The sequence below is a fragment of the Cornus florida genome, unplaced genomic scaffold (assembly GCF_030987335.1).
Source record: "Cornus florida cultivar Cherokee Brave unplaced genomic scaffold, ASM3098733v1 CherokeeBrave_3.0.0_Hap2_Chr03, whole genome shotgun sequence".
NCBI classification, from domain to species: domain Eukaryota; kingdom Viridiplantae; phylum Streptophyta; class Magnoliopsida; order Cornales; family Cornaceae; genus Cornus; species Cornus florida.
In genome coordinates, this window is record NW_026775573.1 from 33,799,621 (window position 1) to 33,813,547 (window position 13,927).

Consider the following 13,927-nt stretch of genomic DNA (forward strand, 5'->3'; position numbering starts at 1 on the left):
TGATGACAAATATGAAGAATATGGTGATAAAAAGTGGTAGGCATGGTGTGTGCAGTTCTAATTTAAATGTTAATATAGCAAGTAGTGAGCACGGTATGTGCAAATGTGTTTGTATGGTATTGTGATGGTCATTTCAGTTTGGTTTATGCAATCAATTTTTTTTTTCTTATGGAAGACGGGGTGTTCAAATTTTTTTAAAGGAAGGGACACGATTGTATCATGATTGGGGTACGGTATTTATATATGTATGTGTTTATGTGCGTTTACACAGTCGAGTATGGGATGTTTGTGTGAGTTTTGGCCTAAGTAGATGAGGAGCTCGGTTGCTCCAAAATTGATGGCTGCCAGTTCTTATCGAACAAATGGTTTGGTCTTATTTTGGACTTAGGGTATGAAAATTAACCCTTATATAAAGTCGGTTCTAGTATTACTCTTTGACATTAACGTAAACTCAACTCAACAAAGTATATATTTTTTTTCAACACGCATATTTACGTTTGTATACACAATTTTGACCAACGGCTTTGGTTCTAGCATTACTCTTTGACATTTACGTAAATTCAACACAACAAAGTATTTTTTTCAACACGCATATTTGCATGGTGTGTTTGTGTGTAGATGAAGTTTTGCTATTTTCATATCTCGAAGAGTTGAATAAACGTCTTTCCATCTCTGTATATATGTATATTATATTATACACATGATTTGGTTAATTAACCAACACCCTTGTTGGGTAATTAGTGTTGTAACCTCAAGATTTTATTGTCATATTCAACACACGTCGTGTGCATTATATTTTTGTCCCCCAATAATGTGAGTAAGATAAGGACGCTAACCCTTTGTTCCTGATTTGCTTTTCAAATATATGTCATCTCACATAATAAGATATCATTTTTAAGTAACAAGCTAACAATAGAACCATGCCTATCATATGACATTTTTAGGTATACAATGTAACTAAATTTGATATTTCCTGGGCATTTATTGGTAACATGTCTTTCTGGAATACAACCACTTAGGGACCACACTACCTGCCAACTGTATGAAAGTGAATTATTGATATATATCTGTCATTGTGTGTGTATATACACGTATGTGTGTGTTTATTTGACTAATGAATTGTTATCAAGTAGAGCCAAAATAATTGCATAGCCTTAATCACAATGTTGGTTGACTTTGGTGCAGTACTTGTTTTGTTATTTGCAGTGTTACATACACTATTGTATGTGAAATGTTTCAGAAGCAACAAAATGTTTTTGTTTAATAGAAATAGAACTTTGTTGTTGAAAACAACTTGTTATGATATTTGAAAGAGGTGATTATATAGATATTGAGCCGTGCATTGGGGGGAAAGATAGGCCGGAACACCTCTGGTTGGGACATCGGTGTTACAACCGTTCATTTGTCATCATCGTCGAAGCTCTTCACATCTCTGAAAGTGCCTGCTCTGCTACCGGTGATTGAATGCCATCGCGATGAGGTGCATGTTAAGAAAACTTCTGCTTTCATTGAATAGTTACTTCAAATTGTGAAAATGTTCCAAACTAACGTACTTGTAATACACTAGGTGTGGGAACTGCCACCCAAAGCAGAGGTAATCGGGTGGTCGGAAAAGACGGGGGTTGAGATGTTCAGGTATGGTGATCACATTATGGGCATCCAGGGTCATCCTGAGTACACCAAGGACATTCTTTTGCACCTTATCGACCGTCTTCTCCAGCGCAATTTCATCGTGCTATGTCAACCATCGGATTATGGTATAGACCGTGAATCAGACGGCCGTGAATTGATATACTCGTGTGTTTTATAATATGCAGGGTGCTTTTGCTGATGAGATGAAGGCTAGGGTGGAGAAACATGAGCCAGACAGGGAGGCATGGAAGAAATTGTGCATCAGCTTTCTCAAGGGTTAGATTGTGATGAAAACCTTCAAAAGAAAAAAATATAAAATATAAAAAAAGGAAAAAGAAAAGAAAAAAAAAAAAGAATTGGGGGATGGAATTGTAAATATGAACTAATTTGGGCAGTTGGTTTGATGCGTCTTTAGGCAGTGAGCATGTAGCAGAGCTGCATTAGGCACAATGGATGTGGAACTTTAATCATCCTTAGATGTAATCATTTCGGGTATCCTGAAATTGACAAAAGGCCAACTAAATTATTGAATTTAAGTTGTTTCCCATTCAAATCTCTTGTGTATGGTTTCAAGTGGTTGACTTAATTGTTATGAATAAAAATCTATGAGCTAAGGAGATTATAACGTGAAATGTCCCACACTCACTCTTTCTGATTTGAGAGAAATAGTGATACAATGTCCGACACTCCGATCGGACCAGACCGTGAGAGTGACACAATGTCCGACCGGACTGTGATAGTGACAAAGATTGTGGAGGTGTGTCTGGTTGAGTATTTTGACATTTTCATTTTATATCAAGAACAATTTGACTTTTGGAAAAAAGGAAAAAAGAAAATATTCAAAATATTTTCTGTTGTCATCCTCTAGTTTTAAGTTTACTCTGTAAATTACAGGAAAAAAGAAAATCTATCGAGCCTTTTTAAACTTTAGCCCGGTAAATGACTATTTTTGAGAATTTTTTAAGAAGTCGGTGGGGGAATTTAATCTCTCCATAGTCGGAGTGTTAAATATATAAAAAGTCATCAATATAAACACAAATGCAGTACCGGAGGCTCTATATGAAAAGAAGCCTTCTGCGGTACCGGAGGCCAAAACAATGATGAGAAAGGAAGTAGGAACCTGTGTATCCCTTCACCTTGTACACTGACAAATCTGTGTATGGGGTAACCTTCTCTTCTTCCTCCAACACAAATTGGATTCCAAACTCCTTTAGCTTGAGATTATTACCAAAATTCAAAAAAACCAATGAAATATTCACTTCATCACCAGCTTCCATCAATTGATTCACAAAATTCCAATGGCTTAACCATACCATCTCCTGGCCCTCAACTGGAAGGCCCATGAATGTTGGGCTGTATGTCCACTTCACATCCTTTGTCCTATTACTCACTCTAATCATCCAAAACTCATCACGCCAATAACCATCCATAGAATGCCAAGAATGTTCATCAGTTTGTGCATAGACAACACATACATTCAAGACTTGGATCTTCAAATTAGGATATGAAGGTACCTTAAAACATATTTCAGGTTCCGTGCTCTTAATGCTGTACCAGCCTGCTGCAACTTCACTACCAGGGAGAAAAGTGCTAAATATACCCATTTCATACAGTCCCTACACCATCGAAATCATCACTTTTAACTCTTACGAATACGAGTGTGTGCGTGTGTGAGAGAGAGAGAGAGAGAGAGAGAGAGAACTCACCTGAAGGGGAACTTTTCTTATAGTTTTCGTCATGTTATTGAGCAACCACACTTCAATGTTTCTCAGGAATTCCAAGTTGGACAAGCCCAAATTGTTGATCATTACTTCATCAAAGTTTCCAATGGGTTCTAACTTGAACAACCCCTGAACCTCACTTAGTTTGTAACAGTCTTTTATAAACAAATCAAGAGAATCCAACAGGTTTGGTACATTTGTTATCATTTCCAATGACCTGCATCCGTATAAATGCAACCTCGATAAACTCATTGGAAGCTCTGGAAGTATCTGGAGTGTTTTGCATTTGTTTAGATAGAGTTCCTGGAGCACAGTGAGACACTTGACGCTCTCTGGAAGGCTACAGATTGGGTTTTCACTTAGATTCAAGTACTTCAACAGGGATAGGCTGCCAAGATCGTTTGGAATATCATCATTTGATAGGTTGCAGCCAACAAGACTCAAACTTGATAATGAGCGAGGTAAAGAACACAACGAAAAGCTGATCGATTCTGGACTTCTTCTTGGTCCCAATAGCCAATCCCGGAAGTGTGAAGGCCATGATCTTACCCCAGTAGTCATGGAGGGTGATTGATTTATGCCAATCCCATCTGCAGGGAGCATTTTCAAAGACTCCATCTCGCCCAGCACTGTACTTACCCCAGTAGTCATGGAGGGTGGTTGATTTATGCCAATCCCAACTGCAGGGAGAGTAGCCAATTTCTCAAGCTTTGAACAATGAGATACAATGAGTATTTGAAGAGATTTTAGCTGGCCAATTTTCGATGGAAGCTTCCTAAGATTTTTGCAACCTTTTAGATTCAACAGAACTAGTCTCCCTAATTCCTCAATTGATTCATGAATCTCAATCAAATTTATGCAATTTTTAAGAATCAATCTTTCTAGATTAGGGAATTGTGAGAAGTCAGGCGTGTTGGAAAGAGCATGAGAATGGCTGAGATTAAGAATTTTCAACGATCCGAGCAACTGCTTAAGAAGATACAAAATATTAGTGAAACACACTTGACATCCCAAGCACTTTACCAATGCAACACGCAATGGCCCATTTAGAAATGAGTTTAAATGAATATTGATATTAATCACCAAAGAAGAAAAAAAAAAAAAAAGGTAAAGGAAAATAGTTAGTATCATACCTTGTTTCCATTCCAAGCTTGTTTCAAGCTGCTATTGCGCATGTCAAGGGCAACCAGACTCTCCAGATGAAGGCCACTGGGTATAGATTCTAAAGGGAACCCACGCCAACACAACCATTTCAACTTCCTAGGGAATTCTTCATAGTCTCCTTTGAGCCTTGCATTATTTAGCTGGAGTAGTCTTAATCTGGGCATTCTTGAAAATGCATCAATGTGCAAATCTACTTCATTTGATGTGGAATTCGATATCGTTGAGGCAGAATTTATAGGGAGCCAAGAGAAGAAGCCTAGACGACGCTGCTTCAATGAATTGTTTTCGGAAAGTAAAGTTGGTTTGTCAAGAAAATCTTCTGAATGGTGTCTTTTTGCATTATCTAAACCAAAGAATTTCTTCCTGGACCAATCTTCCTTAGATGCATTCAAGTTGAGAGTGACGCCTTCAACGGAATCTGTTCCCTGATAAGAGGACTTGAAAAGTAAGCACACCAACTAAAAAATATACAAATACACATCATGAGAAGCATATTTCTTACAGTTTTGTCATTTAATACGCTAAAGGCGTCCTTGTGATGCCACAATCTGCTGCGTTTCCCAGGTTCCTTGGGTGATTCTTGGCGTATGATTTCTCTCCCCATGTCCCGAAGCAACTGATGCATTGTCAACTTGTTATTTTCATCGATAGCTATGAGGCATCTATCAATGAGATTGTGAATTCCAACTTTTGGGTAGAAATCACACCCATCTAGTATTGTAATTATGAAATCTTTATCCTTTCCAACAAAGAAACAAGCAATGTCAAGGAACACATTTCTGTCATCGTCATCTTGTAAAGAATCAAAGCTTATTTTAAGTTTCTTTAGGATCTGACTGTTAGGAATAACTTCCAATTTCTTTAATGTACTTTCCCACACATCTACAGGTCTGCCGGATAGGGAAGAACCCAACACTTGAAGAGCTAAAGGAAGCCCTCCGCAATACTGTACGACCCTTTTTGACTTCTCCAAGTAAACTTCAATGGGATGGTCTTGTCCAAAGGCATGCCAACAGAAGAGCTGAAATGATTCATCATCATTGAATTCCTTAACTTTGTGCATCTTACACAGTTCATGTGCCTTCAGCAATTGCTCACGTCTAGTTGTTAGGATAATTTTACTTCCTGGATAAAACCAATCTCGCATGATGAGTAGTGCATTTAATTGGTCTAATTGATCCACATCATCAAGAACAATTAAGACTCTTTTACTGCAAATAGCATCTCTAATCTTAATGATTCCTTCGTCAACACTGCTAATTTTTTCTTTTCTCCCCCTTAGAATATCTGAAAGAAGTTGCTTTTGTAACCTAACCAAACCATTGGGTTGTTCTGATATTTCTCTAATATTTGCAAGGAAGCTGCTACCTTCAAATCTGTCGAAGTTTAGGTTATAGACAGTTTTGGCGATGGTCGTCTTCCCAATTCCACCAATTCCACATATCGTCACTATGCCAACATCCGTCGATCCATCTTGTATCCACAAATTAATGTCTTTTACACGAGAATCTATTCCAATTGGGTGTGGACAAACACTCAAGACCCTGCGATTCAATTTGTTCCCAATCTCTTTAACAATTTTTTGAATAAAACTTGCCTCCTGCCTACAAATTGCAATGGAAATGGAAAAAGCCCATTAAAAACATCATCTGTTAAAATGAAACAACAAATGATGATTATAACAATAAAATAATACAAATTATATGGTTTTCAATTTTGGCCTTTACGACTCATATACAAACATATAGACTGCCTAGTATTATGAGACTCATATACAAACATATAGACTGCCTAGTATTATGACAATCTCGAATTGACAGAATTACATAGGTTATGTTATGGATATATGAAAGAAAAAAGATAAGAAAAAGATGAGCATGTTCAAATAAGAAAGTTCATGAAAAGGGATTCAAGTTGTCCACAATCCTATTTCCATTCTTTTGGCTTCATCCACTTATTTCCAGAACTTTTGTAACGGCTGAATTTATTCTTTAAGCACTTTAAACTCGTACCCTGCTATACTTCTTTGTATCTTAATTCCAGTTATGTTTATAATTTGTATTCTACATAATTGTAACCTTCACACAACTTGAGTTATAAAATAAAAATGATTAAATGTGTAATTATTTTTAGCCCTTTCATGTGCAGTCCATCTTTTCTCTTTCCTTCTATTTCAAACCTTTTGAATAGAAATCTTCTTATAATCTTCTTATCATCAAATCTCTATATCTGTGGTCAATAAACTCAGATTATTAGTAAAATCTAAGCAGTCTCACATAATAAGTCTCTAGACTCAACATCCAGTATTTCGAAACCACTATACCAGAAATTCTCAAATAGGACAGTAATATAACATCCCATTTTTATATCATATGCATATTGGATAGCAAATCTTCTGCATCTACTTGAATTATTCACTCAGTTTTGGATGGTGTCTTTCTTATTGTATTGATAATTTGGCTAAAACTATATATATAAATTCATAAAACATTTTGATAAATAATATATAGATAGTATTATTAATGTGTCAATACATTTCAACTAGTTTAAAACATTAGCATTAAGAAATAACGTGGATACTGGGTAAAATTAGCATCTAATGGCAAGAATAAATTGAAAGTATTCAATCAACACTATTAACTCTTCAATTAAATTACCCATCTTTAATAACCATCCCTGCCAAATCTGCAACTTCTCTCAAAGCTGCCTTCCACCTCTTTATCCTCTCCAACCCTGCCTCTTTTCTTTCTTCTGTCTCTGCCTTAAATCGCTCTTCGTGTGTGGCAAATGCTTCAGCAAAACTCCCTGTCTGCTTTCTTACATGGGATGGATCCACATGATAGAAGACAGGCAGAATCATATGACCAGCAGTCTTCTTGTGCTCAAGGATATTCAAAAGCTCATCAAGACACCATCTTGATGATGCATAGTCTTTTGAGAAGACAATTATTGAAATTCTCGACTCTTGGATTGCCTTATTTAGTTCTAGGGTGATATTCTGTCCTCTCTCCAGTCCATCATCATCCCTAAATGTGCGCATTCCTGCATGTAGTAGAGCTGTATAAAGATGATCAGTAAAAGTATTCCGGGTGTCTTCACCTCTAAAACTCAGGAACACGTGATAAGAACATCGACTTGAGGAGGCTTCTTGGGTTCCCATAGCAGGCATTGAACAACCCTCTAAGAGATCAATGAACAAGGATATATGTAATCTGTACAGGCACAACCAATATTTGTGTATGGTGTCAATAAAAAAATAAACCAACAATATTATGTACTCAAATAAACGAAGTCAATTAAATCTCATATGCAAACCAAAGTACATAAGGAAATGCTAAAGGATGGGCATTAATGAATTGCAGATGAGGCAAGGGTTAAATGGGAACACACGTAACAAAAAATCCAGAAACAAAATGCTTCAAAGTGGCTTCAAAAAGGTTTTAGCACAACTCAACTTAACAAAATTTCATCTCAATTATTTGATGTATGCTACATGAATCTCATTTCACCATTTTCTCTTTCTAGGCCTAATTATAACTTCAATGAAACTACACACTATCATAACTTTCTTACTACATGAACCCATATCAGTTTTGTCTTCTTTTCTCTATCATTGCCATCGATGGAGAGCATTACTTTTCCTCTCTAGTGCAGCTGTTGGTCTTTGCTGCACATTATTAAAACCATGTTAGTAGATTTTCTCTAATTTTATCTCCAACTGATGTTATTTTCATTTCCATTTTTGTCCTTCTTTGTGTTGACATCCATCCATCCCAACATACACATTTCAACAATGCTCATTTACCAAGGGCGTTGTAGCCTAATGATATCTCCTTTACCTCTCAAAATGAGAAGCGAGGGTTCTAGTTCCCGTAGGGGCAATTGGGATTGTGAGTTTCTTGCCAATGAGAAAAAAACCAATGCTCATTTTATGAACGTTTTATTTCTTAACTGACAAATATTCCCTCTCATCAAGCATGACTAGGTAATAACTATTATGTTGTGTTTTGGAAACTTTGAACTAAATTCCTCCAATTCCAATGGGCCAATTCGGTGCTCCCAGGCTTTAAAAATTTTCATTTCAATTTTTTATTGTGTTATTAACTCTTTCTTATTTATTTTTTATGTGATAGGAAGTGTTCCCTTAACTGTACAAGCCATGTTATCACTACAAATTTCTTCACTTCTTTCATACAGATGGGGCAAGAGATTCAAGTGCCCAATCAAAGATTACTGTGCTGTTTGAGACCATTCTGTGAGATATATAAATTTGTAATTGGCAAATTTCGTCGTCAAAACGATTCCGATCGAGTTGTAAAGTTTTGGTTCGATTTGTCAACATTCAAATTGGAAGCGGAATTAAAGAAGTGATCGTGTTTATACTTCGATACAATCCGTGATGATTAGAACAACACATTAGGAAGGTAAGTGAGTGTGAGAACAAATGCATGGTTTCAAAATTAAGGTTTTTAGAAAATTTTCATTCTGCCTAACTTGAACTGGTTCAACTTTTGGAAGTTTTTTAGCAACGTTCAAGTCTGGGCAACTTGAACCGGTTCAGCCCCACTTGAACCAGTTCAATCCTGAAACTGTTCAAGGCGAGCAGACAGTTTTGGTAACTATATTTCCTACTCTGTTTTGGCTTACTATTTTGGGTAGACTTTTGCTATATTGTCATGCACGAAATTAACTTCTTTTCCAAGTTTAATTAGATTTTTAAAACTCTATAAAAACATATTTTTCTCACTTAGGGTTACACGGCTTTTTGCATACAAAATTCTATTTTAATTAAGAGCCATCTTTGTGAGTTTTTTCAGTATATTTCATTGAAAGCATACACACTATATACACACGAGTGATTTAGGGTGTTGTTCTTATTCTGATCGAAGTATGAGTTTGAAGAAATCATCAATATCGATCAGAGACAAGCAGAATTCATTCCTTCTACATCGTAATCTGATTTGAAGGTCGATCACATTTTGAAGGGGTTAAGGCATTCGCGGAGTGTTGTTGATCTACCAACAATCCTTTTACAAGGTTCAAGGAGTAAGCCTGAAGTCGAGAGCTATTGAACAAGGGGAGTCGCAAAGCCAGGGGCATTCAACAAGTTGGGTCTTAGTAGAGTGAAGGGGTGTGAACCTGAGTAAAAGTTCGGTATACTTTGCTTCAAACATAGTGGATTGTTTACGCTCGGGACAATGCAAAAATTCTCGAGGTTTTCCAATTGGTTTCCTAGCTAAAATCCGGTGTCACTCAACTTTACTTGCATTTATTTTTGCTTTGTGATTTGATTCATTTACTTTTATTTTGGTAAATTTAATTTAAGCAAAAATCGGATAAAAGAGTAAGTTGAACCTATTCACTCCCCTCTAGGTTGCTTATCCATATTATATTCCACAATTATTCCGCATTGTGCAACTCACACCTTCTTTGGCCTACAAGAATATTTGCGACATGTTCCTTGTTGAAGGATTTAAATATTAAAGTTACACCCTCTCTAATAGCTTAAGCTTTTTAAGTAGATAGATGATAGTTAACATGATATCAGAACAGGTTTATCATTACCTACTCTATACTATACTCGTCATGGATCTCCGGATCAACTCGTCTCAAATCTCCAGATCAACTCGTCTCAAATCTCTGGGTCAAATCGTCTCGAACTCTCGACAACTTCGCATTTAGTTTCAACTTGGACACTCAAGTTAAAATCTCCGTATACCAACTTGAGAGAGGGGGGGGGGGGGGGGGGGGGGTATTGGAGAATATCATAGGAGTTATTTTAGCCTATGATAGAATATTAAATGGAATGATTTATGGGATTGATTTTTTTTTTTTTTTTTTGATAAGTAATAATAAATTAAAAATGGCGTTCAATAGGGGAACGCGTCCCGTGGACAAAGGAACCGGGGTTCAAGGCCCCAAAGAATCTAGAAAAGAAATTAAATCAACAGAAGAGGAACACGAACTTCTGTTCACATAACAAAAAAGAGAGCGAATGATACAAAGTTTATAGGCTTGCAAACTTGCTCCCATCTAACAAAATGATACTTGAACTCATCTCCCCTACCTCCCCAAAGAAAATTCCTTTGAATTTGTTCGATTCTATCAGCAACGGAGCATGAAATTTGGAACAAAGAAAGAAAATAAGTGGGAAGGCTTGATAAAGTGCTCTTGATAGAAAATATGGGATTGATTTTAAGAATTGTTCATCAATATATTTTTCATATTTAACAATTGTATTATTTCACCTATAAATAAAGGTGCTGAATGTAAACAATATTAAGAGAGAAAATAATAAAAGTGATGTAGCCTCTGGCCTTTGTGTGCCGTGGATGTAGGTCGTAGTGGCTGAACCACGTATATTCTTGCGTTCTTCATGATTGATTTCTCGCTACAATTTTTTATATTTTCAACATGGTATCCAAAGGTCTTGAGATTAAACCTCACCGTCACCCTAATTAAAAAATTGAAAAACATATGTTGAACCAAAAGAAGACTACACGAGAGAAGGCATGTTGAAGGATTTAAATATTAAAGTTACACCCTCTCTAATAACTTAAGCTTTTAGAGCAGATGGTAGTTAACATTTCTTGTATATGTAATTATGTGCTAATGGTTGTTTATGTTTCTAATGTATGTAAAAGACAAAGTCTATCATGAAGATGTTCTTATTGAGCTCACAATCTCACCGTTGTATTGAGAGACTCTCAATGAAACCATTTTGAGGTCTATAGATAAGTAAAAACTTCCTCGCCTTTCTCATGTAAAATTCATATGTAAGTATGGTTATTGGGTGCGCGTTTGTACTGTTCAGGCCTTTGATTATTTCTTGGTCATGCTTTGTTACTGGCTGTGTTATATTAGTGCCTTGGTATGATATTTTTTTTTTATTTTTATTTTTATTTTTATTATTATTATTATTTTTTCTTGGGATTTCGTGGCAAATAACACAATAAAATATTTTTTCCTCACAGACAGTTGAATCACACATACAATACACCCTAACCACTCTTCAACTTTGCAACCAATTAAAGAATTGAGCCTAGGTTAAAAGAAATATAAAATCTTTTGGTATTTCTTGTCCTTCGATATTTATTAAATCTCCTTATATGTTATCAGTTTTACTAAATATATATATTCAGTTTTAATCATATTTACATTAAATTTATGAATGGCTAATTCCTACTACCTTAAACTTTTAGAACAGATTCAATGCTTGATCTGACAGAGAAAGACAAATATACCAAGAAATCACATTAATAACAAAGAAACCATACCTACTTTTATTCAGGCTACACTTTTATATGTGGCTTTAGCTTTTCTCATAGATGCATACACTTGGAACAACAAATTCAACGGAAATAGAACATAGAAAATAAAAAATTGATAAATGATCCATGTAATAAACTTAAAATATTGAGCAATGGGTGTTCAATTGTAAAAGAGTTACCTGTAATTAGCAAAATCTTCCACTGAAAGAATGAATTTGTTATGTTCAGTGATGAAGAGATAGATGAGAGAAGCAAAGAGGAGTAAGAAAGAGGGGGAAGGAGTTGAAGGATAAAAGCGTAGCAGGAGAGGAAGCTTCCTGCAAGTGGGCCCACACGGTGTTATGTTTTTTCAAGTCAATCTGATTGACCGTCGGCACATGCATAGAGAAAAAGGCTGTGCCCCATTTGACAATCATACTTCACATTTCTGAAAAATGCCATCGTGATGAGGTGCGTGTTAAGAAAACTGCATCTGCTTGCATTGAATAATTACCACAAAAAAGGGTTTGCTTATTAGTTACCGAGTATGTTCGAAGCGTGTACTAATGTTCTTGTAATAAACTTAGATGTGGTCTTATATGACGGGGGTTGAGATATTCAAGTATGGAAATTACATTATGGTCATCCTGAGTACACTAAAGACATTCTCTTACATCTTATTAACTATATATTCAAGTATGAAATTCACATTATGGTCTCTAGTGCAATTTCATCGTGGTATGTCAACCATCTGATTATGGTATAGTCCGCGAATCAGACGGCCATGAATTGATATACTCTACAGGATACTTTTACTGATGAGGTGAAGGCTAGGTTGTAGAAACATGAGCCAGACAGGGAGGCATGGAAGAAATTCTGCATTAGCTTTCTCAAGGGTTGGATTATGATGAAAACTTCAAAATAAAAAAATAAAAAAATAAATAAAAAGAGGAAAAAGAAAAAAACTGAATTGGGGGATGGAATTGTAAATATGAACTAATTTGGGCAGTTGGTTAGAGGTGTGTCTTTAGGCAGTGAGCATGTAGCAGAGCTGCATTAGTCACAATGGATGTAGATAATCATGTCAAGTATCCTGAAATTAACTAAAGACCAACTAAAATATTGAATTTAAGCTGTTTCGTATTCAAATCTATTCTGTATGGTTTCAAGTGGTTTGACTTAATTGTTATGAATAAAAATCTATGAGCTAAGGAGACTATAACCTGAAATTTGATCAGCTAACGGTACTTTTTGTTTAATGTCAAACTTATATTGAAATATTTATATGTTGATTTCATCTTTATATTTGTGGTGACCTAAAAAATACCTCGATAGAATGTTCGGATTTTTGTCACTAAAGCATATAATTTGAATGAGTAGTAATACAATATCAGACACTCTGTGAAGACACTCGACCGTGAAACATATATTTAAATGAGTAGTGATATAATGTCGAACACTCCGATCAATCGTGAAAGTGACAAAATTATGGGGTGGTACTTTCACAATTATTGGTGTCGGGTTGGACATTTTAACAATTTTTTTTTTTTTAATTAGGTACTCACATACACATGTCTCCACTGATGCTTGAATCCCTGATTTCTCTTTGAAAAGTAGGGACTTAATATCGCTAGACTACTGGCCTGTTGGTCATTTTAACAATTTCATTTTGAAATAATAACATTTTGACTTTTAAAAAGAAAAGATAAAAAGTCACATCTCTCTTGTGAACAGACAAACAAATACAATTATACTTTCAAAATGTTTAAATAAATTTTTGGAAATTAATTAGATGGTTCTTTGCTTATTCTGGTTGATTTACCAAGGGCAGTTTCTATGATAATATACTAATTGCACTCTACTTTGAAATTCACTTATTAAAGCTAAACACCTTATTAAACACTTAAATTTGACTTTATGGTCTGAATTATTTAACCCGAATTTGACGATCTGGTGTATCGTCCTCTAGTCATGCATGGAGTTTTCATATCTTTCATAATTTTAAAGATAAATCACAAGTAAACACAGACAAAATAACTACGGTTGTTTCATCACATATCAAGAGTTTAATCATTTCATTATTATAAATAAATAAATAAAATTTGTCGTAACATTTTTAATACAAAAGTCAAACAATTAAAATACGATTCATATATATAT

General features: G+C 35.4%; 2 protein-coding genes across 3 annotated transcripts; one reads left to right on the top strand and one right to left on the bottom strand.

Moving 5' to 3' along the window:
- The first annotated feature begins 310 nt into the window (after window positions 1-310).
- Window positions 311-2,460, top strand: LOC132301408 (gamma-glutamyl peptidase 5-like). The gene is made up of 5 exons (XM_059798661.1): window positions 311-370; window positions 1,328-1,480; window positions 1,568-1,732; window positions 1,764-1,766; window positions 1,818-2,460. Exons 1-5 carry the CDS (start codon window positions 311-313, stop codon window positions 1,911-1,913), a joined length of 477 nt encoding a protein of 158 aa, XP_059654644.1. The 3' UTR covers window positions 1,914-2,460.
- An 11-nt stretch (window positions 2,461-2,471) lies between these two features.
- Window positions 2,472-12,107, bottom strand: LOC132300212 (disease resistance protein RPV1-like). 2 transcript variants are annotated; one of them, XM_059797210.1, is made up of 7 exons: window positions 11,968-12,107; window positions 7,175-7,729; window positions 5,020-6,121; window positions 4,487-4,942; window positions 3,339-4,319; window positions 3,147-3,248; window positions 2,472-3,038 (listed from the first exon to the last, which is right to left on the bottom strand). In XM_059797210.1, the coding sequence occupies exons 2-7, from the start codon at window positions 7,684-7,686 to the stop codon at window positions 2,688-2,690; spliced, it is 3,504 nt and encodes a 1,167-aa protein (XP_059653193.1). In that variant the 5' UTR covers window positions 7,687-7,729; window positions 11,968-12,107; the 3' UTR covers window positions 2,472-2,687. The 2 variants fall into 2 exon arrangements, with proteins under 2 accessions (XP_059653193.1, XP_059653192.1); XM_059797209.1 differs by having other exon boundaries at window positions 2,473-3,248.
- Between the last annotated feature and the right edge of the window lie 1,820 nt (window positions 12,108-13,927).

What these genes read in the sequence shown, in the direction of transcription:
- LOC132301408 (XM_059798661.1), top strand. Translation starts at nt 311, where the DNA reads ATGAGGAGCTCGGTTGCTCCAAAATTGATGGCTGCCAGTTCTTATCGA. An exon ending in CTTATCGAACAAATGGTTTG is followed by an intron (nt 371 to 1,327) that starts GTCTTATTTTGG and finishes GTGATTATATAG; the next exon opens with ATATTGAGCCGTGCATTGGG. An exon ending in TTGAATGCCATCGCGATGAG is followed by an intron (nt 1,481 to 1,567) that starts GTGCATGTTAAG and finishes GTAATACACTAG; the next exon opens with GTGTGGGAACTGCCACCCAA.
- LOC132300212 (XM_059797209.1), bottom strand. Translation starts at nt 7,686, where the DNA reads ATGCCTGCTATGGGAACCCAAGAAGCCTCCTCAAGTCGATGTTCTTAT. An exon ending in GGGATGGTTATTAAAGATGG is followed by an intron (nt 6,122 to 7,174) that starts GTAATTTAATTG and finishes TGCAATTTGTAG; the next exon opens with GCAGGAGGCAAGTTTTATTC. An exon ending in GCGTATTAAATGACAAAACT is followed by an intron (nt 4,943 to 5,019) that starts GTAAGAAATATG and finishes TCCTCTTATCAG; the next exon opens with GGAACAGATTCCGTTGAAGG.